The 25941-nt window shown below is 38.5% G+C and overlaps 1 protein-coding gene across 1 annotated transcript in view; it reads left to right on the top strand.

Moving 5' to 3' along the window:
* Positions 1 to 14237: 14237 nt before the first annotated feature.
* Positions 14238 to 25941, top strand: part of LOC121497745 (60S ribosomal protein L24-like) — a 30369-nt gene continuing 18665 nt past the window's right edge. The window contains exon 1 of the mRNA XM_041767473.1: positions 14238 to 14424. Within this exon, the coding sequence (XP_041623407.1) occupies positions 14238 to 14424 (187 nt within the window). The remainder of the gene's footprint in view (positions 14425 to 25941) is intronic.

Genomic DNA, 25941 nt, shown 5'->3' with positions numbered 1-25941 from the left:
AACATAATTTCCTCTTTAACAATTCTTGGTAAGACAAATATTTAAAGTTAGTGCATTGTTATATTATAAAACATTATAAAACAATAATCACAAAATAGCAAAAGCACACCTAGTGAAATCTTATTTAAAAAAACCGAACTCCCAACAAGTAGGTAAAATGAAGCCTCAAATGACTTCCTCAAAATTAAACATTAAAGAATTCAAAAACTTAGAATAGAAGCAAGTCTTCTGAATCTTAAGCTGTACTTTTTCCACTACTGATTATTTAAGAATATTAAATTAAAATGTGAGTTAGTAAACAACTAATTATTTAATGATTACAGTAGTATTCTACATGGCAATGAATCCTTTTTTTTTCCTAATCCTTCAGTACTCACAGAATAAAAAATAACTCTCTAGTTCATAAAATGAAAACTAACTTCTTAATTATATGATCATATATGCTAAATAACTTTTTGGCATATATACTTACTATATTTTGACATATGTATTTACCATAATTCCAGAAAGTTACTTCCATTTTAAAAGCTAGATCATCATCTTTTTAAATTGATTTATTATAGGGATGCCTGGATGGCTCAATGGTTGAGCATCTGCTTTGGCTCAGGGGGTGATCCCAGTGCTGGTCCCTGCAGGGTGCCTGCTTCTCTCTCTGCCTTTGTCTCTGTCCCTCTCACGAAAAAATAAATAAATCTTTAAAATAAGTTGATTTATTATATATCGAGCTGCTGGGTTTTTTTTTTTTTCATGATAGAAAAAAGACCATAATATAGTGAAAAAAAGTATCTTACTTCAGGATCTTATCATTCACCTCAACACTTATTTTGACTATTTTGTACACCTGCACTTCATTCTGCTTTACTAAAATAACCAAACTGCCTTCATGCTTATTCTAAAAGACAGCAGGAGTGATCTCCCATTGGGCTGTGTCTTCGCTCTGCCTGGAATGCTCTTTCTCCAGATACCAATATCACCTAGTCCTTCACTTCCTTTAATACTTGCATCAGCCATCACCTCCTAAATAAGTCCTATCCTAACCATCCTGTTTAAAATGCCAACCTGCCCTCTTCCACTCCATCCTACCTCCAAATTCCTGGTCTGGCTTTCCCTGCTCTATTTTCATAACACTTTTTACCTCCTTTCATACTACATCACTTCCTATTTATTATGTTTTATTTATTGTTTTTCTATACTACTAGAATGTAAGCCCATGAGCATGGAAATTTTATCCAGGTTGTTCAATGATATATCCCAAAGATTCTAACTCCATGACAGGCACAAAGGAAGTACTCTCTAAGTATTTCTTGAATGCTAGATAGAAATGAATAGAAAAATTTCACATGATTTTACCAAGGAATTGAATCAAATATTTAAGAAAGTATGTCATCTTATGCAATCTATCTTCAGAGACTAGAGATAGAGGGAACACTTGAGAGTACCTACAAAGAGAGATAAATTATTAAAAAAAAAAAAAGAACCAAACAAAAACCCTGGATATGCAAATTAAAATAAATGAATTGAAAAATTGCCTAGAGGGGTTTAAACAGACTTGAACAGACAGAAGAAAACCAGCAAACTTGAAGACAAGTCATTTGAAATTATCAAGTCTGAGGGGAAAAAGGAATGTAGAAAAATGAACAGAGCCTAATGGATTTACAAGATACCATCAGAAGAACCAATATAAGCATTATGAGTACTAGAAGAAGGAGAATGAGGCAGAGAGACTATTTGAAGAAGTGATAGCTGAAAACATTGTAAATTTAAGGAAAAGACAGGGATGTACAAATCCATGTAGATGGATCTACAGATCCAAGAGGCCCAACAAACTGCAAGGATAAATCCAAAGAAACCCACACTGAAATACATTATAATGTAGCTGTCAAAAGTCAAAGACAAGGAATTTTGAAGGCAGCAAGAGAAAAGCAATTCATCATTCACATGATTTGCCAGCAGAAATCTTTTAAGTCAGAAGGGAGTGGAAAAATATAGTTAATGTGATGAAAGAAAAACTTGTAAACTGAGAATTTTATATGCAGCAAAACTGTCCTAAAAATGAGAGACATGAACACTTCCCTAAATAAATAAAAGCTGAGAGAGTTCATTACCACTAAATATGTCCTACAAGAACTGCTAAAGAGAGTCCTTCAGGTTGAAATGAAAGATGCTAGACACTATATAATGCTAAAAGGATTAACTCATCAAATTATAACAATTATATAGATGCACAAAACATCAGAGCTCCAAAATATATGAAACAAATGTGATATAATTGAAGGAGAAATAAATAGCTCTCCAATAGTAGCAGGAAACTTTAGTACCCTGCCTTCAGTAACAGATAAAACAATGGGACAGAGATCAGTACAGAAACATAGGACTTGAACAACACTATAGATCAATTGGTGGTCTATACAGACACATACAGAATGTTCCATTTAACAATAGCAGAATACACATTTTTCTCAAGTGTAGATGGAACGTTCTTCAAGATAAACCATATGTTAGGCCATAAGACAAGTCTTAGTAAATGTAAAAGACTGAAAGCATACAGAATACCTTTTTCACTCGGAACATAATGAACTTAGACATCATTCTGTCTAAATTCTGGAAAACTGGAAAATCCACATTTATGTGGAAATTAAACAACACACTATTAAACAACTAATGAGTCCTACAAGAAACCACAAGGAAAATTAGAAAATATCTTGAAGCAAATAAAAATACAACATAGCAAAACTTGAGGTATGCAGCAAAAGCAGTGCAAAGAGGCAAGTTTATTGGTACAGAAGCTTATGTTAAAAAAGAAGAAAAATCTCAAGTCCTAATTTCATACCCTAAAACTAGAATTAGAGGAAGAGGAACACATGAAAGCCAAAAGTAAAAAAAGGTAATAACAAATTATTAGAGCAGTGATAAGTAAAAAAGAAAAGAGAAAACCCAACAAAACCAAGAGTTTGTTCTTCAAGAGATAAAGTTGACAAATCTTGGTTAGTACCCTGACTAAGAAAAAAATGGAGAAGACATAAATAAGAAAACCAGAAATGTAACAGCGAGCATTACTACTGATTTCATAAAAATAGAAATGATTGAACTAGGAAAATTTACATGCCCACACAGTGGATAAACTAGATAAAATGGGTAAATTCTTAGGAACACAAAATCTTCTAAGACTTAATCATGAAAAAATTAAAAATCTGAATGGACCTATAACAAGTAAGGAAATTGAATCAGTAATCAAACACATGTCAACAACAAAAGAAGCCCAGGACTACATGGGTTTACTGGTTAATTCCACTAAACATTAAAGGAAAAATTAACACCTTAAACAAAAATTAACACCTTACGCTCTTAAAAAACAAGTACTAAGAATCTTTAAACTCTTCCAAAAAATTTAGGAGGACTTAGCAGTGCCTAACTCATTCTATGAGGGTAGCATTACCCTGATAGCAAAGCCAGGCAAAGAAAAGAATGCTGCAAACCAATAACCCAATAAGCACTGAGACAAAAATCTTCAAATAAAATACCACCACTCTGAATTCGATAGCATATTCAAAGTGTCTCAATGGCACAGCCAAAGAGTCATATACAATGACCAAGTGGGATTTATTCTTGGAATGCAAGAATGGTTCAATATATGAAAATCAATCAATGTAACACATAGCATTAACAAAATGAAATGTAAAAAAATGATCATTTAAATTGATGCAGAAACACATTTGATAAAATTTAATACTCATTCAAGATTTAAAAAAAAAAAAAACCCTCAAAGTAAGAATAGAAGAAAACTCCCTGGATATAGTAAAGATCATCTATAAAAAACATATAGCTAACATCACACTCTTTGGTGAAAGACTGAAAGCCTTTCCTCTAAGAACAAGAACAGGCAACAAGGCCCACTTTCACCATTTCTACTCAACAAAGTACCAGAAGTCCTCACCAATGCAAGTAGTCAAGAAAAAGAAATAAAAGACATCCATGGATAAAGATGTTGTGTGCATACACACACATACGCACACAATGGAATATTACTCAGCCATCAAAAAATTAAATCTTGACATCTGCAATGTGGATGGAACTAGAGGGTATTATGCTAAGTGAAATAAGTCAATCAGAGAAAGACAATTATCATATAATTTCACTCATATGTGTAATTTAAGATACAAAACAGATGAGCATAGAGGAAGAGAGGGAAAAATAAAAAACGGAGACAAACCAAACACTTAACCATAGGAAACAAACTGAAGGTTCCTGGAGGGATGGGGTGATGGGGTAATTGGATGATGGGCATTAAGGAGGGAATGTGTAATGAACACTGGGTGTTATATTAAACAGATGAATCACTGAACTCAACCTATGAAATTAATAATACACTATATGTTAATTAATCAAATGTAAATAAAATAAAATTTTTTTAAATATATTTTTTTTTAATTTTTCTTTATTTATGATAGTCACACAGAGAGAGAGAGAGAGGCAGAGACATAGGCAGAGGGAGAAGCAGACTCCATGCACCGGGAGCCCGATGTGGGATTCAATCCCGGGTTTCCAGGATCGCGCCCTGGGCCAAAGGCAGGCGCCAAACCGCTGCACCACCCAGGGATACAAATAAAATTAAATTTAAAAAAGAATAAAGCATTTCCATATCAAAAGTAAAAAAAAAAAGACGTTCAAATTGGAAGGGAAAATTAAAATTATCCCTATTTCTCTATTCACAGATGACTTGATATTCTATGTAGAAAGCCCTAAAGAAGCCACAAAAGGATCATTAGAACTAATCAATGAATTCAGGAAAGTTGTGGGATGCAAAATCAGTTTAATTTCTATACATTAACAATGAATCTGAGAAGGAAATTCAGAAAACGATTCTATTTACAATAGCATCAAAAAGAAAAAAATACTTAGGAATAAATTTAAGCAAGGAGGCAAGACAAGAGACTTGTATAGTGCAAACTACGAAACATTGCTGAAAGAAATTAAACAAGAAACAAAGAAAGAAATGTAGAGACATCCTGTGCTCACATATTGGAAGACTTGATACTGTTAAGATGTCAATACTACCTCAAACAATCTACAGATGCATTCCCTACGAAAATCCCAAAAAGAAATAGAAAAAAAAATCCTAAAACTCACATGGAATCTCTAAGAACTTCAAATGACCCAAAAAATCCTACAAAGAAGGATAAATTTGGAGGTCTCAACACATCCTGATTTCAAAACTTATTTCAAAGCTACAGTAACCAAAAGAGTGTGATCCTGGCATATAGACCAAAAGAATAAATTACAGAGCCCAGAAATGAAACTTCATATACATGGTCAAATGATTTTCAACAAGACTGCCAAGATAATTAAATAGGGAAAGAACAATCTTTTCAATAACTGGGGTTGAGAAAACTGGACAACCATATGTAAAAGAATGAAGCTGAATCTTTATGTTACACCATATACAAAAAATTAACCCAACACCCACCCCACCCCTGCATGGGGCCTGGGCTCAGCAAAAGTCTGTTTGGGATTCTCTCTCTCTCTCTCCCTCTACCCCTTACCACAATGCTCAATCTCTCAATCTCTCTCTCTCTCTCTCTCTCTCTCTCTCTCTCTCAAATCAATAAATAAATCTTTAAAAAAAAGGAAGAAAAAATTAACCCCAAATGTATCAAAGACTTAAACATAAGACCTAAAACTAAAGAACTTAGAAGAAAACATAGGGGAAAAGCTTCATAACAGTGAATTTGGCAATGATTTCTTGGATAGGACACCAAAACACAGGCAACAGATAAAACAGACTGGACTTCATAATAATTAAAAGCTCTTGTGCATCAAAGAGCACTATCAACAGAATGAAAAAACCTGCAGAATTGAAGAAAATATTTACAAATCATGCATCTCATAAAGGGTTAACCAGAATATAAAAAGAACTCCACCAACATAACAAAATAACCCAATTTAAAGTGTGGGTAAAGGACTTGAAGAGATATTTGTCCAAACAGATATTCAAATGGACAATAAGCAAATGAAATGATGCTCATCACCACTACTCATTAGGAAAATGCAAATCAAAACCATAATGAGATACTACTTCATACCCATTAGGATGGCTATTAACAAAAACACAGAAAACAAGTGTTGTTGAGGTTGGGAGAAATTGGAACTCTTGTGCATTGTGGAAATGTAAAATAGTACAGCTACTATGGAAAATGAGATAATGGTTCTTCAGAAAAACACAGAAGGGATCCCTGGGTGGCTCAGTGGTTAAGTGTCTGCCTTCAGCCCAGGGCGTGATCCTGGAGACCCAGGATCAAATCCCACATCAGGCTCCCTGCATGGAGCCTGCTTCTCCCTCTGCCTGCATCTCTGCCTCTCTCTCTCTCTCTCTCTCTCTCTCTCTCTCTTTCTCTCATGAATAAATAAATAAAATCTTTAAAATAAAAAAAAAGAAAAAAACACAGAATTACCAACAATTCTGCTTTTGGGTATGTATTCAAAAGAACCGAAAGCATGTTATCAAAGAGATATATGTAAATTCATGTTCACAGAAGTATTACTCACAATAGCTAAAAGGTGGGAGCAACTCCCATTGTCCATCAATGGAATGGAAGAGACTCATTAACACAATGCTATATGTACATACAATGGAATATTATTCAGCCTTAGAAGGGAAAGGACATTCTAACACATGCTACAACAGAGGTTAGCCTAGAAGACATTATGCTTAGTGAAAAAAGGCAGCCACAAAAGGGCAAATATTGCATGATTGCATTTATACATAGTACCTAGAATAGTCAAACTCAGAGACAGAAAGTAGAATTGTGGTTACTAGGGACATGGAGGAAGGAGAATGAACGGAAATTATTGTTTAGTGGGTAGAGCTTTAGTTTAGGAAATTGAAAGAGTTCTGGAGATGGATAGTGGTGATAACAGTACAACAATGTGAACGTACTTAATGTCACTGAACTGCACATTCTAAAATGATTAAATGGGTAAATTGTATGTAATCCACATTACAATAAGGATGCAGTACAGGGAAACAAAGTAATGAAAAACATGAAAGCCAAACTGAAATATATGGAAAGGAGAATGGAACGGTCTGCTTGCCCTCAAATCCATGCATGACCTTCCATGTCCTGAATCTGGGGAGCTGAGATCTCAAAATTGTATTTTCCACACCACTTGTTCCCTTGGCTTCCTCCTCTGCTAGATTCTGTCTGTGGGACTCCCAGGCAGGAGACTGGATGGTAGAAGAAAAGGGTACCAGGATATTTCTCCTCTGTTTTCTCTGGGTTTTATGATATCTCCATCAGTGGCTATGTCTAAATTAGAATCTGCCATGGTTCAAGATGGCCTCAGCTTCTGGGTTCTGAAGAGACCATCTCCTTATTGCAATCCTACAGCCCAAGCAGTGATAAGAGTTTTTTGCTATTGCTAAGCATTAACTTACTCCCTATGCCCTGTCTCGTATTCAGATATCCCAAAACATTTATAATTAATTCTTCGTATGCCTTAGTCTGTTCAGGCTGTTATAACAAAAATACCATAAACTGGGCAGCTTATAAACAACAAGCACTTATTTCTCCTAATTCTAGAGGCTGCGAAGTCCAATGTCATGTTCTGGTAGATCCAATGTCTGGTGAGGCCCCACTTCCTAGACAGCTGTGTTTTCACAATAACCTCACATGAGCTACCTCTCTGGGGTCTCTTTTATAAGAATACTAATCCTGTTCATGAGGCTCTGCCCTCCTGACCTAATCACCCCCAAAGGCCCCACTTCCCAAAAGCATCACCCTGGTGGTCAGGATTTCAACATAGGAATTTCGGGAGGACACAAACATTCAGATCATAGCACCATCTTAAATTCCCTGTTGAACTACCCGGTATTCATTGTTTTCCTGACTGATTCAGTCTAATACACATCCAATCCACTTGAGAAGGAGAGAATAGAGAAATGGAGAAAAAGCAATAGATAATGGCTGAGAGTTTTCCTAAAGAGGTGAAAGGTGTGAACACTCAAATTTAGGAAGTTCAAGTAGGGTAGATAAAAAGAAATCCACAGTTAGATACACACCACAATAAAACCATGAAACATCAAAAACAAAGAAAAGCTCTTAAAACTAACCAAACAGAAAAGATATATTCCATGTAGAGGAAAACAATTAGAATGTGTGCTGATATTTCTTCTTTTTTTAAAGATTTATTTGAGAGAGAGAAGAGAAAGAGCTGGGGGAGGGGCAGAGAGAGAGAGGAAGAGAAGCAAACTCCCAGTAGGCAGGGAACCACACACAGAGCTCAACCCCAGGATCCTGAGATCATGACCTGAGCAGAAATCAAGACGCTCAACTGACTGAGCCACCCAGGTGCCCCTTGACTACTAATATTTCAATAGAAAGCAGTACTATGAAATATTCAATATATATATGTATATATACATATATATTCAAATGAAAGGAAATAACTTTCATAAACAAAAGTACCCACAAAAGTATCTTTCAAGATCAAAGGCAAGATAACGACATTTTTTACCAAAAGAAAATTTGTGTTTAACAATGATGACCCCTGGGACGCCTGGGTGGCTCAGTGGTTGAGCGTCTGCCTTTGGCTCAGGGCATGATCCAAGGGTCCTGGGATCGAGTCCCACATCAGGCTCCCTGCATGGAGCCTGCTTCTCCCTCTGCCTATGTCTCTGCCTCTGTGTGTCTCTCAAGAATAAATAAATAAAATCTTTAAAAACAAAACAAAACAATGATGACCCTGGAGAAAGAGCACGTTTATAGGATACCTTTCAAGAATGATAATGATCCACAAGAAAGGTCTTGTTGCCAAAAACAGTAAAGAAACTATTACGCATACACATAGATCTAAACTAGCACTGACTGCAAGACACAATAGATAATAATGAATTATAATATAATGAAATTAATAGAGTGAATAATAATGAATAATAATGAAAAGTGTAGTAATAGGATTTAAATGTTCCTAAATTCTGTATATGGTTAAAGAGGAGGTTAGAAAGAATAACTTCAAACTTTTAAGATAAATATACATGTTAAATACATACATTAAACACTAGAGCCTCAAAATACCAGTATGTAAAGAAAGTAGCAGGTGGCTTTCCTCAAAGCCAAGCAATATTGTAATACCTGATTCTTACTTTTTAAAATATTCATCATATATTTTTGCAGAACATTACTGGAGGATTCTTCCCTTAATCCACCCACTTCTGCTTAGCTGTTTGAATGTCACCACATAAAGTTTAAATTATGTTCAAAAGGAGCTCCTTTCTATGATGGAAGAGGTGCTGGAACGTCAACAGGTCAGCTACTTAAATAGTCCCTCTCCACATGTCACCAGGATGATCTCAACACAGAAAATCAGATCACATTATTTCCTGCTAACAAGCCTTCAACATCCATATTCTTACTGTGGTCTCCAGATCCTGAATGATCTGGCTCCTTCTGACACACCTAAACTCACCCTAAGTTTTTCTTCACCACTCCCTGTGTCTTCAGATCCCCTGCCTTCTGACAGGTCTTAGAACCCTGTAAACCCTCTTTTGCTGCAGGATGTCATGTTGTCTTGGCCTAGCCACTTTCCCAAACCCTCTGCATGGCTGGCTTGACCTTCCCTTATATACACACCATCAGGATCACATACGGTTACTACACCCACAGATGAATTATCCCTGCTTTTAATTTATTGTATAGATTATTCCGCTGGCATGATTCTGAAAGTAATAAAGCCTTCCTGGTTAAAAGAAGCCACTACAAAGACTGTTTGCCATAATAAACAACCTCACAGAGACACCAGGCTGAATCACCAAACAATTTCTGGGTATTTCCTTTCTCACAGAACTTTACAACAGATCCACAGAAATCTCTGGTCTAGCCCAACTGCAGACCAGATAAACTGGACACACATCCCTTCAGCTTTCCAATAACAGTAATAAAGCATGGTTTAAAACAGACCTTGTCTAGTTGAGTTATATGTATGGTCTGTTTTGAAAGAGCCATAATCAATGTTTTGTTCCCTTCAATTTGCTTAAAGATGCTTTGTAGAGAGGGAAAACAAGGTCTACTTATATACTTCCATACATGTCTTCTTTCTACCACTCATTTTCTTAGTTTGTAATTATGGGGATAAAAGTACTTGCTTAAAATAAATGCTAGAACCAAAAGAAAAGCTATCATTTCCTAGAAAATTTTTCCATAGTTAAAAAGTGGCATTAGTGAGAACCCAAAAACACTTGAAGTCATCAGAACACTATTTTAAGCTTTGGTACAAACCTTTAAGCTTCAATGTCCACAGCCATAAAGTGGAATGATAATGCATGTCTGAACTAATTCTGCATTAAGTATCAAATAAGGAAATGCTTCATAAATTGTAATATAGGATTACTCCATTTCTTTTTAAAGATAAAATTTGGGTTATGGTTTTGGCCTACAAATTACCCATTCAAATTAGTAAAGTATATTCCAGAAATCACAGCCTGAAAAGTCTGCAGGAGGGATCCCTGGGTGGCGCAGCGGTTTAGTGCCTGCCTTTGGCCCAGGGCACGATCCTGGAGACCCGGGATCGAATCCCACGTCGGGCTCCCGGTGCCTAGAGCCTGCTTCTCCCTCTGTCTGTGTCTCTGCCTCTCTCTCTCTCTCTCTGTGACTATCATAAATAAAAATTTAAAAAAATTTTTATAAAAAGTCTGCAGGAGCAAGGGAGGTGAAATACATAAGGGAAGCAGGTGGGAGGAAATTCAAAGCAGGGGCCTAAAAAAAAAAAGCAGGGGTCTGATGGACACTGGGGTGTACACGCACCCCATCCAAAGGGGACAACCACATCCTGGCATTAGCTGCAATCAGATGCAAGCTCTACCTCTGCTAGCCCTCTTGTTTTTTCAGGAAAAACTAGGACTTTGGGAATTTATGTAAAATGAACTAATTTTAAAATATTGGTAAATAATTTTAAGGTATTTGGGGAGCCTGGGTGGCTCAGTGGTTTAGTGCTGCCTTCAGCCCAGGGCATGATCCTGGAGACCCAGGATCAAGTCCCACATCAGGCTTTCTGCATGGAGCCTCCTTCTCCCTCTGCCTGCTTCTCCTTCTGCCTGTGTCTCTGCTTCTCTGTTTCTCGAATAAATAAATAATCTTTAAAAAAATAATAATTTAAAGGTATTCAATTATTGTAAAGTAATGATCTGACCCAAATCAACATATCCAAAAACCAAATTCAGCTTTTATGCCATCACCTAAGGACTTCTCCATGAGGTTTTGTGCTATTTGTCAAGAAATGACCAACAGATATAAACCTAACCACATGGTGTGATCATCCTCAAATCTCAGGAAAAACAGACAATAGTGATGGCTAGCATTTTTCTGACTGCCATATGCCAGCTGCCTACTGTACTTACAGTTTTATATGCATTATGTGATTTAATACTCATCAGAAATATTCCATAAAGGTATTACTGTAACTCACATTTTCAGAAAAGAAGATTGGTTGGGATTAGAGAACTTTTAAGGTTATAAAGCTGGTATACGGTAGAGTCAAGAAAAAGGTCAGATCAAAGGTTATGGTAGAAAATTGGTAAAAAAAAAAAAAAAGAAAGAAAGAAAATTGGTGATCGGTGATAGATGATTTCAGTTTAGAAGAGTAATGGTGCCCAACTTGAGGTTCCTGACTCCCAATGTGTCCCCAAAGTGGTAAGGGGTCTTGCGTGAATTATTTTGAAAGTCTAATAGAAATCTTCTATTCACCCTCTGGCAGATAACTGAGTTTGTTTCTTATTACCAAGGAAAGGGAGTTTGTTAGAAACAATCTTTCAAATAATAGATCTAAAGGGAAGACTAATGAAGGGATCTTTGTTTAAAAAAAAAAAAAGGTTGTAAATGAAAATTTAGAGCACTGACACTGTAGAAATTATAAAAATGATAAAACATTTTTTAAAAGATTTTATTTATTTATTCATAGAGACAGAGAGAGAGAGAGAGAGAGAGGCAGAGATACAGGTAGAGGGAGAAGCAGGCTCCACACAGAGAGCCTGACGTGGGACTCGATCCAGGGTCTCCAGGATCACACCCTGGGCTGCAGGCAGCGCTAAACCGCTGTGCCACCGGAGCTGCCCATAAAACATTTTTATATCAAAACTTTATATAATCTACAGTCATAGGGACACTTAGGTGGCTCAGCGGTTGAGCATCAGCCTTCGGCTCAGGGCATGATCCTAGAGTCCTGGGATAGAGCCCCACATTGGGCTCCCTGCATGGAACCTGCTTCTCCCTCTGCCTGTGTCTCTGCCTCTCTCTCTCTATCTCTCATGAATAAATAAATAAAATCTTTAAAAAAAAAAAACTACAGTCATATACTCTAAAGTAGATTTGCACTTACAAATACTTATTTGTTCAACCAAACTACTGGTAGCAACTAATGGACCTTCAAATATTTTGGATTTGGCAGATAAGTTACTTTTCAAACATCTGCACAAAAAAATTTAGGCTGTAAAGATACAGTTGAAAAAGGAAGTGCAAGACAATGCTATCTATCCCCTTTGCGATGTGACCAAAATCTCTTCAAGTAGATATACAAAGCTGGTGTGAAAGACCATTCATTATCTTTCACTATGCACTTTTTCACCCCACCAATAATAATAAAAAAAAGGACTAAGACAAATGAGAGTAATTTTTCACACATGCTAACCATCCCATCAATACACTCATAAAAAACAAGTTATCGTTGAAATCTTATACATCTCTAAATTCTCCCATTTGAAAACAATTCTTTTCAGAGGCAATAAAAATCAATAACGCGTGAATAACACGGACCCTCATTTATTTGTCCAAACTTGGAACCTGGGCTCCAGCAAATCCAGAAATGTTGTGAACTCGATCACCTACCTTTAGAAAAGTCTGAAAGTAATGCATAATAACGCTCAGATACAAGAGATAAGGTGTCCAGGCTGCCGCCGTGATCCTTGGCCTGCGACACACAACAAAAAAGTCATGGTGTTACACGGATAAGCATCTAGGAGCTGGGAAAATAAACTCAAAGGTGAACTTAAAACATTTGCATAGTGTGGCACTACCCTAACTTTTTTTCTCCCGTCTTAGCATTTTTACACCACTAACACGGGCACAAAGCACCTCATTTCCTGTATTGGCACTAAACAAACCTAGAGTCACTGGATCAATGTGAATTATTTAAAAACAAAGCAAAACACCCTTAATGCTTTAAGAGCACCTACAATCACCAAGAAAACTGCAGAAACAAACCCATGAGGATTCTTCGGCTTTTCCAAAGTCTTTTTTTTTTTTTTTTAGTGCCAAATACAACGGCTATTTCAAGGCTGACGTCCAGTTATCGCCCTAGCTGTAATAAACGATTACTTAAATTTTTTTGTCTTAAACCTCACTTAGGAAAACTTCAGCAAGGTACAAACAGCAACTCCTGGAAAACAGGGCTGGTGGCAAGTTGAGATGACATCGTTTCAGGTAGGATTCTCCTATTTCTTAACAAGGATCACCATGCTCTCGCCTGCACTTTCTCTGTGCCCAGAAAGAGAACTCTGCAGAGGCGTGCGGAGTTGCAGGAACCCCCGCCCCACCGACCTGCTCCTAGAGAAATCAGCCCCGAGCAAGAGCTCCCGGGCCAACCGGCGCGGCGCCGCAGGCCCCCCGGGACCGCCGGGACGAGGTGCGCGCTCCCCGCCGGAGCTCCCCGCTGCGAGCGCGCGGGCGCCCCCCACGCGACCCCCGGGGCCGCGCAGCGCCCCGCCTCCCGCGCCGCGCAGGCCCCGCCCCCTCGGAGGGCTGCCCGCCCGCCCCGCGCGGCCGTCACCCCTACCTGCGCCGGGAGCGGGCGCCGCCGACCGGGCTCCGGGGGCGCGGGCACGTGCGTCCCGCTCGCCGCGCGCCCGCCGCCGCTCCCGGAGCGCGCGGAGAGGGTTGGCCGCCGCCTGCGCGTCCGCGGCCCGGGCTGCCTGAGCCTCCGCGGCCTGGCGCCCGGGACGGGGAGGGGGGGACAGAGGGGGGTAGCGCAGCGCCCACCTGGGGCGCCCTGGAGCCCTGGACCCGCTGGGACAGGCCCAGGGTCCTGGACCAAATTCACCTCTTTTTAATGCGCGGCGTCCCCGCCCCCCCAACCCCCCCACCCAACTTACCCCAAGCTACGTGAGGCCGAAAATAAGTGACCAGGGAGGTAGTCGCCCCCACATACAAGATGCCTTTGGCGGTTTAAGGAACCTGGCGCTCGGCTTGGGCCGAATGAGCTGCAAACTGGGCTTCGGGAAGGCGCCTACTAACCGCCAGTCCTCTGGCTGGTGCCGTCCTGCCAGCCCCGTCCTCTGTCCTGACAGTCCTGAGCTCCACGAATGGGTCCACGCTGACCGAGTGCCCTGCACAGCCTCAGGGAACGTACTGCACGTGGTTATGCCTTTCTCCCTTTCAACAGGTGCGAACCACGGTCAAAATGTCCTTTCATTCTGTTAATGATCTAAATGGGCCTGACATTAATGATGTTAGCTAAGTGAGAATTCTAGAAGAGGACAGAGGTTATCTAGTCCTCATCAACGCATCTGCCTTAAAAAAAAAAAAAAAAAAAAGTGATCGTGGGAATAGAGGCCAAAAAGGCATTCAGCATATTCAAGATTCTCAGAAAATACCTTCGAAATCTAGAAATTGAATAGCGATTTTTTTCCCCTCAGAATATCGTCTATCTCATATCCGAGGATATCTCAGAATATTGAGAATATATCAATACTAACTTTATGTAACTTTATGTAAAAAGACCCAAAATTTCAAGTTACTTCTTTAAAAAAAACCAGGATATAAAATATATTATCTAGCATAATAAAAAGAAGTAACCAAGTGGCCACATACAAAATAGGCCAACAATAAGCATCTCAAATACAATGGGAATGGGGCGCCTGGGTGGCTCAGTTGGTTAAGCAGCTGCCCTAGGCTCAGGTCATGATCCCAGGGGCCTGGGATGAAGCTTCATGCTCAGCGGAGAGTCAGCCTCGCCCTCTGCCCCTCCCCCTGCTCCTGCTTCCTCTCCCTCTCTTTCAAGTAAATAAATAAAATCTTTAAAAAATAAATAAAATACAATGGGAAAATGGATCGCATTCACAATAGCAGCAAAGAATATGAAATAACTAGGAATGATTAAGAAATGAGAAATGTAGAAGATCTGAAAAAGTATTGAGAAAGTACTTATAAAATATTTTGTTAACTAGGGAGACATAGGATATCCTTAAGTGAGAAGACAAGACTTTAAATATATAATTACTACCTCCTAAATTAAGAGACAAAAATATTCTAGAATTCATCTGAGAAACCACATAAACTAGAAAAGCTAAGACCAGTGGTTCTCAGACTGTGGTCATAGGGCATCTGAGGTCTTTCAAGCAAAATCAAAATTGCTTTCACAATAATATTAAGAGTTTTTTTCACTCCTTTTTTGTACCCATTCTTTTATAAGTTTAGAGGCAAGTTTTCCAGTGACTACATACTATGTGTTATCACAAGAGATCCAATGCTGAAGCATACATCTTCTATCATGTGAGGCATTAAACAAATTTGCAAGAATGTAAAGGAATGTCATTTCTTCCACTAAATTTCTTTTGTTTTGGAAATTACAGTTATTTTTCGTTAAAAAAATGTTATTTACACTATCATTAATTAATTTACTAGTGTTTTTAAATTTATTTTTAAATAAATGTATTTTTTAATTTCTCAGTTTAATTTCTAACATGGTAAATATCAGTAGATATAACACATAAGTAAAAGCTTTTTGATGTCCTCAAATGATTTTTAAGAGCATAAAAGAGGGTCCAAGACTAAAAAGCTTGAGAACCTTTAAGGAACTTCTCCCTCTGCCTGTGTATTTGCCTCTGTCTCTGTCTCTCATGAATAAATAAATAAAATCTTTTAAAATTTAAAAAAAAAATTTTTTTTTTATGATAGTCACACACACACAGAGAGAGAGAGAGAGAGAGGCAGAGACATAGACAGAGGGAGAAGCAGGCTCCATGCACCGGGAGCCCGACGTGGGATTCGATCCTGGGTCTCCAGGATCGCGCCCTGGGCCAAAGGCAGGCGCCAAACCGCTGCGCCACCCAGGGATCCCTAAAATCTTTTTAAAAATAAACTATAATAATTAAGAGTAAGGCACTAACACAAAAATAGAACAGTATGTACAATCCAATCCGCCTAAGACCATTAAGGACAAAACCTGTGGTCTCGCAGTCAAGTGCACTGACTCATTGCAACAGTGGAGACTCCCCACCAGAGGAACCATGAGTCAGAGGTTTGGTAAGCTCAAAGTAGAGCCAGGCTGGGAGTAAAAGGGTCAATATGAGGTTAGGACTGCAAAATGAACCCAAGGCTTGTTTCCTGGGATAAACATGGAATGTCATATTCAGAAACACTTCATGTGAAGCTCTGTTCCTGAACTGTAAAACCGTGGCCATTTCTCTGTGTCAAAATGAATTAGAACCTCCAAGGAAGAATGGGATATTTCCTGCTTACTGATATAATTTAAAAATTAAAATTCCTGATTTTCTGTAATTTTAGAGACATAATTTTCCAGTGAATAAGAAAGTAGCAGTTACTCAAAGAAGATGGCTGTAGTAAAACTTTAGAGCTACAACATGCCCTTAGAAGGATAATGGTTTCCTGTTCATCTTGCAGCTGGCTGTAGCAGTCTGCTAAAAAGCCAGGGAGATTTTTACTTTCTCAATCTGGACTTTTTGTTTTTCAAAAGAAACTGATTAAATAGTTCAAAATAGATTTGAGTTAAATTTATCAATTATTTTCCTTTATGGTTTGCTAATAAATACAAGAATTTAGCATATGATGTGAAGCCATAGAAAGCAATATAGGAGAAAAATAAATGATTTTAGGGGTGTTGGCTAGTTTAGGCAAAGATATGATTAGACCAGTGTGTCATACCGTGCACAAAAGAAATAATGTAAGGATTTAATCTTCTTCTAATCAAACTGGAAGTCTAGAAAAAAAATAAAATTAATATCTATCAAATATCTAGGTGGAAAAAGATTTTATATTCAAAAGTAACCATATAGGAAAACAATTGGGAATTTTATTTTATTATTTTTTAAAGATTTCATTTATTATTCATGAGAGACACACAGAGAGAAGCAGAGACATAGGTAGAGGGAGAAGCAGGCTCCCTGTGGGGAGCCTCATGCAGGACTTGATCCCAGGACCCCAGGATCATGACCTGAGCCAAAGGCAGATGCTCAACCACTGAGCCACCAGGTGCCCCAACAATTGGCAAATTTAACTAAATAATGTGGTATGCCCCTTGAAAATATCAACCAAAACAACCAAAAAAACAACAAACATGAAAAGGGAAACAATACTCTAGAAGAAATAAATGTAACAGATCAAATAGGGTTTATATCTTTAATATATTTTTAAAAGTGCAATGAAATTGTTAAGCACCAGGACTTTTATCTCTATAGAGATGATAAATGCTCTGTTGAGAGGAAGGGCAAGAGGCCATGCAAGCATGAAGGATTAAGTTGGTAATTCTATGTGGGTTTGGATTGAGAAGTTGAATAAAGGTCAGGAGAAGAGGGTGGTAGTCAGGGAAGGCTTCCCAGAGGAGATATTTGGTTTGCCGCAGAAGGCAGTGTAGGAGTTCATCAGACAGAGGAGAAAGAATGTCACATCAGACAGAGTACCATGTGCAGAAAAACAAGAGACCTGGAGGAAAACAAAACACTTAAATATGGCTGAAGAGGCATTAGAGATAAAGCTGCAAAATGGGTGAGTTTGGCCAAAGGCCTGCATGCCCAGCCAAAGAGTAAAGATATATTTGATCATGGGAGCTATTAAAGAATATTTGGTAGTGAATACCAAAATCTGATAGTGGACACAGAGAGAAAGAGGTGACTTTGGGGGCTCCTAAGGATTTTTGATGGCCAGACTTGGTAATTGAATGTGGAAGAGAGGCAAAGGAGTTGAGAATCACCGAAATGTTCCTTGGCCGTTGTAACATAGAAAGGAGTCTTAAGGAGTCTTATTTTTTATTTAAGTCTTATTCTTGGCAGTAGACAGAACTGTTTTCCAGGATAGTTGGATTCAGCCATTTGAGGGCTTTGTTTTGCTGAATAGAATTGAAAAGTTTAAGACAGGACACCTGAGTGGCTCAGTGATTAAGTGTCTGCCTTCCACTCAGGGCGTGATCCTGTATCGAGTCCTACATCAGGCTCCCTGCATGGAGTCTGCTTTTCCCTCTGCCTGTGTCTCTGCCAGTCTCTCTCTCTCTCTCTCTCTCTCTCTCTCTCTCTCTCTGTGTGTGTGTGTGTGTGTGTGTATGTGTGTGTGTGTCATGAATAAATAAATAAAATCTTAAAAAAAAAAAGTTTAGGAAAAGATTCTGGGGAAAGAATGAAAGGGCCAGGAGCCATTTGATCACATTTTGCTGGAGGATGAGGGGATGGAACCACCTCTTCCATCTTTACATGAAAATCCCTAGTAAAATCTACAGGAGGGATTAGGAAGATGTGGGATGGAAAATAAGATGAATTATGAAATCTGGCTTCAAGATACTTCAGACAGACCCACCTGTTCTAGTTATGTGAACTAGCTAGAGAATTGTGGTCCCAGAAACCAAAGAGAAAACATCAGGAGATGGGATTTGGGATTGGAAAGGATGAATTCTAAATTTTATATATTGAGTTTGAAGTGTAAATGATTATTAGGCATAAGATAAAGCTTTTTAAGAGTGTTCAGAGTCTCTCTCATTTAGAATAGATCCATATCTGTTTGTTGCCCAAGAAAGGATAGGGTTTGCTTTTCTTTTGCCTTCTGTGTCACTTTTTTCTGCTTTTAAGCTCTTTTTACTGGGTTAGTTCTCTGCCTTCTCATAATATTTTTTTTTCTACTGGTATTTTTTTCTATTTTATCCATGAGATGCTCATCCTTTCCATCAGAGGTTTCTGGGAGTAAATCGCACATATACTCTGAATTATTTCTAGCAAATCAGAAATGAGCCACGAGGAGCTCAAGCTCAAAGTAGAATGCCACCTTTATTACTGTTCAAACAGAATTGAAGAGTGAGCCCTGGCCTCTTACCTCTCATTCCAGTTGTAACCCACCCATCCAGTGTCAGGCAGGGAGGCTTGGCAAAAGCAGACAACTCAGTGGACTTGCCAGAATCAGCCTCCACCTTGGACGCTCATAGCACCTTGTGAGTGAGCTCAGTACAGCAGGTGCAGAGAGCCAGGAGCGCAAGCAAAGGAAGGAACACCACTCAGTCCTGCTTTCTGAACCTCAGAAACACTACCCTGCCCTATCTGTACATGAACCTCAGTCCAATTAAATTTGTTCTCAAATAGGGATGCCTGGGTGGCTCAGCAGTTGAGCATCTGCCTTTGGCAGCTCACAGTGTGATACTGGGATCTGGGATCAAGCCTGCATTGGACTCCCTGTGGGGAGCCTGCTTCTCCCTCTGCCTGTGTCTCTGCCCCTCTCTCTCTGTGTGTGTGTGTCTCTCATGAATAAATAAATAAGTCCTTTAAAATTTTTTTATTCTTAAATGTATCCTTATCTCTATTTCATTGGGGTTGCCTTAATTTTTACAAGACCATCTTAGAGTGTTTCACCTCTCTCTGGATTTTTGCCTCTGCCCTGTGCTTTCAACTTTATAGTAAGTTAAATCATTAAATCATTCCCCAACCCTTTCGTAAGAACTTTCCTTACATTGATAGCACATCTTATGTGGTGATTCTCTCGGGCAAGAAAATATAATAAATAGTCTGTGGATCTTACTAACAGGTCTTGCTCTCTCTTGTAAATATGAAAACTTTCTTCAAGTGCGTTATCTCCTTTCATATGCATGATATTCCTCTCTCATGGAAATTGCTGTAAGGTGGGCATCTGTATTTACCAACAAGGAAACTGAAGCAGACCCTCAATATGACGTCTCAAAGGCCACAATCTTATCAAGGTAATCACTTCAAGATAAGAAATTCCAAAGGCTGCCGCCTTGGTAAATGCTCAAAATAGAGTTTGATCTTCACAGAGGTATTGAGGATGAAATCAGGATGCCTCAAATTATCTAAATACCATTTATGGCTTCCCTGTGTTGGGCTAGACTTTGGCCAGGTGAGCCTTTCTCAATTTTAAAAGAATTTCATGCCTTCATTCTTGATTCATCACTCAATAAATATTTATTAAGTGTTTCTATAGTCTAGAGCAGTACAAGACATTGAATTTGAAACCCCTCTTTGCCATATATGCCTGTAAAACATTGGCAGCCTTGCTCTTTCTCTATGAGCTGATACTCCGTAACTATGTGGCAGACTGCTAATATAGGATTATTAATATAAATGATACTCAGATAGTTGAGACTAACACATTCTTTCACCACAGTCCTTATGTAAATCATCTAACTTGTCTGGATTCATAACTGGTTCAAAAAGTTGGCCCAAGTGTTTTCTTAATCTTTGTTTCAGGCTCTTTGGCTGGGTACCCTCTTGCTATCACCTTCTGAGCTCTAAGGACCTACAAACATTCACATATGCATTACTGCTAGTTTAAGTACATCAAAACTATCATTTTTACTTCATCTATGCAGGCAGAGTCCAACGTTTGACTTATATGTGATTGTAAAATATTCCACATTTGGAGATCTTTGGGGTCACCTACTTGATTTTTCTTTATGAATCTTGAACTCCCGCCATTGCTTTGCATTATGCTGTGTGGAGGGAGGAGCTGTATAATATCACTAGGTAATTTAATTGAAATGTGCACAACTGTAAAGCATATGCAAGCTGCTTCAAATAGCATTTATTGCATAAGCTTTCTTCTCTTGCTTCTTATGTTTCAGGCAGTAAAACAATGAATAGAAAGAAATAACATGTCTTATTTGGTTAATGATGTTTTTTGTTGGTGGTCACTTTTTTTTTTTTTTTTACCTTGACCTAATTTCATTTAGTATCAGATACTTCCACTGAAGCTCATGAGTTGGCAAGATAACATTTCAAATAATCATTATCAAAATAAAAATATTTGGTTTGGATTCTGAATCAGAAATAAAACCATAGTTATTAAATTGTTTCATTTTGGGACGCCTAGGTGGCTCAGTGGTTGAGCATCTGCTTTCAGCTCAGGGTGTGATCCCAGGTTCTAGGGATCTAGTTCCGCATCAGGCTCCCTATAAGGAGTCTGCTTCTCCCTCTGCCTATGTCTCTGCCTCTCTCTGTGTGTCTCTCATGAATAAATAAATAAAATCTGTTTTAAAAAATAAATAGATGAAAAATAGTTTCATTTTAGGGGCAGCTGGGTGGTGCGGACAGCTGGGCGATAGACTCTTGCTTTGGCTCAGGTTGTATCCTCAGAGTCCTGAGATCACCTGCACGGGGCTCGGCACTTAGCGTGGAGTCAACTTGAAGTTTCTCTCTTTCTCTCTCTCTCTCTATCTGCCATCCCTGCTGTACTCTCTCACTCTCTCTCTCAAATAAATAAATACATCTTTTTTTAAAAATAAAAGTTTCTTTTTAGAAGGTATGTTTTCCAAGAAAATTTAATGAAGATAATTAATAAAGATAAGCACTTTACAATACAAAGTCCTTTTTGAGGGGTGGATCTTTGAGGGCATGAATTAGGTAAAATCTTTTTTAGAAAGGGGAGGAGGGATCCCTGGGTGGCTCAGGGGTTTAGCACCTGCCTTCGACCCAGGGTGTGATTCTGGAGTCCGGGGATCAGGTTCCCTGCATGGAGCTTGCATCTCCCACTGCCTGTGTCTCTTCCTCCCTTTCTCTGTGTTTCTCATGAATACATAAATAAAATCTTAATTAAAATAAAAATAAAATCTTTTTAGAAAGTAGAAGAAGGTATTTGACAGCTTTCTTTCAGAATATTTATAACTAACATGGCTTTTTAAAAATTTAAAATGTGGTGACAGATTTCTTGGTTTTGTTTTTGTTTTTTAAGGTCTCCCTGGATTGTTGCAGGTTGTTTATAATTGTGCCTTTTTCCTCATGGAGCATTTTGGGTTGGAGGGTAGAGGGTTGTGGTTGGAGGGAATTTAAGGGAAATTTCAGCATCATATGCTTCAACACCTTATTTTATAGAGTTGGACATTGGGGGTTAATTCACTTGCCTGAGGTCACATATCAAGTAGGTAATATACCCAAGGAAGAGCCCTGACCTTTCTTTTTGCTCACATTCTTGCGAGAATACTACACTCACTGCCTGATTAACTAAAAGGGCAGGGTTTGAGCTGCAGGGAACTCAGTTGGGAAGGACCCATGGTATACAAATAAGTACAAATTATTATGATCTTTATTGTTAAACTTATGCTTGTGGACCTCAATACAGAAAACAGAGCCACTTAGATGGCCTTATGTCAATGTTATGGAATCCTAGTCATCAATCCAGGATCAATATATAGAAAGAGAATTAAGAAAATAAATAATTGAGGCTCCTGGGTGGCTCAGTGGTTGAGCATCTGTCTTCTGCTCAGGGCATGATCCTGGGGTCCTGGAATGGAGTCCCATATCAGTTCCCCACAGGGAGCCCGCTTCTCCCTTTGCCTATGTCTCTGCTTCTCTCTCTGTGTCTCTCGTGAATAAATAAATAAAATCTTTTAAAAAAAGAAAATAAATAATTTTCCATTTCATTCATTAAAAAAATATGGATCAAAAGCTTCCTATATACCCGTGTATTCTCAGTGTAGGGATAAAATTGCCTGTATAAAGACCATGTTCTAGTTGTAGAGACTAAATAAATCAAATATATTTTATGTCAGAGGGTAATGAACATGAAAAGAAATGGAGGAGAGGAGGGGATAAACGGATTGGAGGGAGAGACTATAAAAAGTAGTGTGGGGAGGGGCAGGGCCTACCAAGAAGGTGGCATTCAAGCTCTATGGGAATGAGGATCCAAGAATCAAAATGGTGGCTGGAGCACGGGAAACATGGAGGCTCTTTTGACCCCATGAAATGTCCTCCTATGGGGCAGGGTTATCTCTACAGAAGGACCCAGATCTTCAGGGTGCCTTGTTTCCTTGCTCTTCACTCCTCTCAATGGAGGTGAGACCACGGAGAGTTTACCTTCTGTCTAAAACTATGCTGTGTTTAGTAATTTGAAATGAAGGAGGAAACACAGGAAGAAGAAACTCACAGCCGGAAGCTAACCCACAGTGAGTCTGAGGTTGTGCAGAACAACTGCCAACAGAATCCAACCCGTTCCGTTCTCTTTGATGCCCCCCTCCCCACCACAGGCTTTCATGACTCTCTCGGGCTGTGTGACATTTGCCCTGAAGACAATCTCTATTCCTGAGCTGCCATCCCTCAGTGTTTGCTTCTTGAGTTCTGCGGGTCACAGTTTCTCCTGATGTTCATTTTAACCAGTTTCATTGATATACACATAGACACAATGTTGGGGGAGGAGAAACGTGAAACACAGTGTAAGCCGGACAATTTAGGAAGTCATTGGAGAACTAGTCCTGCAGCTGAAGACCTTTATTTCCTGAAGCTGGTTGAGAAGGAAGAAAGAACATCAATCAGCCACTGGGTTCTGCTCTGATCCAACAGTAATTCTGTGGAAATTCAGGGTGGAGAGATTCTTTTTTTTTCCAGCTGTATTGGGATATAATTGACATATAACACTGTATAAGTTTAGGGAGTCCAAGTTTATGTGTTGTAAACTTAGTGTAAGTTTATGTGTTGCAAAATGATTACCACCATAGAATTACCTAATACTCCTCTATCTTGTTCATTTCATTTTCATGGTAGGAACTTTTAAGATTTACAATCTTAGCAACTTTCATGTATATAATAACAGTATTAATTATTAGCTATCATCATGCTATATATTATATCCCCAGAACTTATTATTCTTACAACTGGAAGTGTGCGTCCTTTGACCAACATCTCCCCATTTCTCCACCCTACAGCCCCTGGCAACCACTATTCTACTTTCTATTTCTTGGTATTTAGCTTTTTTAGATTCTGCTTAGGAGTGATATCATACAGTATTTGTAATTCTCTCATACTTAGCTTGATCCCCTCAAGATTCATCCAAGCTGTCACAAATGGCAGGATTTCCTTCTTTCTCATGGTTGAATAATATTCCATTGTGTGTATGTGTGTGAGTATGTGTGTGTGTGTGTGTGTGTGTGTATGTGTATGAGCATATATATGTGTACGTGTGTGTGTGTGTGTGTGTGTGTGTGTGTATGCTCATCTGCTGACAGACATTTGGGTTGAATATTCTTAATTTAACAGCATCATGCAAATTGTTACCACTCAGGAAACAAAATAGTCACTCCAGTAATCTTGTAAAGTGGTTATTTGGATGCTCTTGGGTACATACACACAGCACAATGTGACAAAGATGGATGTGTAATCAATTTTTGAAGGAAATGACCTAAAAACATATAATCAAGTTCCTGTTTTCCACTCAGTTACCAGGATTTTTAGAAATCTTATGCCTGACTTTAAAAATTATGGAACTAATAAAGCATTTAACACTTTATATGATCAGATACTAGGATGTAAGGAATTATCGGGTCAATATGCATGTGTATTAACATCTCCTATTGACATTTTATTTTTTTTTATTTTTCTTTAATTTTTATTTATTTATGATAGTCACACAGAGAGAGAGAGAGAGAGAGAGGCAGAGACATAGGCAGAGGGAGAAGCAGGCTCCATGCACTGGGAGCCCGACGTGGGATTCGATCCCGGGTCTCCAGGATCGCGCCCTGGGCCAAAGGCAGGCGCCAAACCGCTGCGCCACCCAGGGATCCCTCCTATTGACATTTTAATATTAGATATAATCTCTAGGAAAGCTTGAACATATCCATGCTAAAGCAGGCAAACACTGAGGATGTTACAAATGTAGAAAATCCTCAGGGATAAATATGGCAGAAAGTAAGTATAAGAGTAAAACAGAATAAGAGCATCCTAGAGTCATAAAAGTACTGCCAATTTATGAGTGCTCTTTACTCTTTTTCTAAAAAGAAAATATATATATATATATATATACATATATATATATTTGTTTTATTTTAGAGAGAGAGAATGGGGGCAGGAGCAGAGGGAGAGAGAAACTCAAGCAGACTGTGCTGAGCATGGAGCCAAATCTCATGACCCTGAAATCAAGACCTGAGACAAGGGGATCCCTGGGTGGCTTAGTGGTTTGGTGCCTGTCTTCAGCCCAGGGCATGATCCTGGAGTCCCGAGATCAAGTCCCGTGTCAGGCTTCTTGCATGGAGCCTGCTTCTCCCCTGCCTATGTCTCTTCCTCTCTCTCTCTGTGTCTCTCATGAATAAATAAATAAAATATTAAAAAAAAAAAGACCTGAGACGAAACCAAGAGTCAGATGCTTAACCAATTGCACCACCCAGGCACCCCCTAACTATTCTCTATTCTATAATACTCAGCATGTTTTAGTTATCTAGACCCTTCCACACCATTATATTTCAATAGTTTATTTCACTTATGTCAGTTTATTTTTTTCATACAAAACTCAATTTTTATTTAGATTAGCAGTAAAAAAGGAGAGTAGAGTTCATCATACACATTTAATTAATTTATTGTCAGTTGACCTCTTGACTCCACTACTTATTAGCGATGTACAGTATATATTTGCAATTAGTACATTATTTAAAGTTTCTGTGCCTCAATGTACTCATCTAGAAAATGGTGAAAAATAAGACTATTATCTACATTGTAGAGCTATTTTGAGGATTAAATGAAGTTATCATTGTAGGAACTCTGTACATTAAGTGACATAAAATACATAATTAACATGTATTAGCTGTAATTATTACTGTTGTCATCAGTATTATAATTATCATTCTCCTCTTGCAAAAGGATGTCAGGGGTTTATAACGAAATTCTTTTCTTCATCTTCCAATATGCCAACTCTTTGAATCAAGAAACTTGGATAATTTCATGGAGAGTGGTCTTTAAAATCTCACGAAAAG

Source organism: Vulpes lagopus, chromosome 8 (assembly GCF_018345385.1).
Source record: "Vulpes lagopus strain Blue_001 chromosome 8, ASM1834538v1, whole genome shotgun sequence".
Classification (NCBI taxonomy): domain Eukaryota; kingdom Metazoa; phylum Chordata; class Mammalia; order Carnivora; family Canidae; genus Vulpes; species Vulpes lagopus.
Note: the sequence above shows the minus strand (reverse complement) of the source record. Positions and strands in the feature narration are given on the sequence as shown.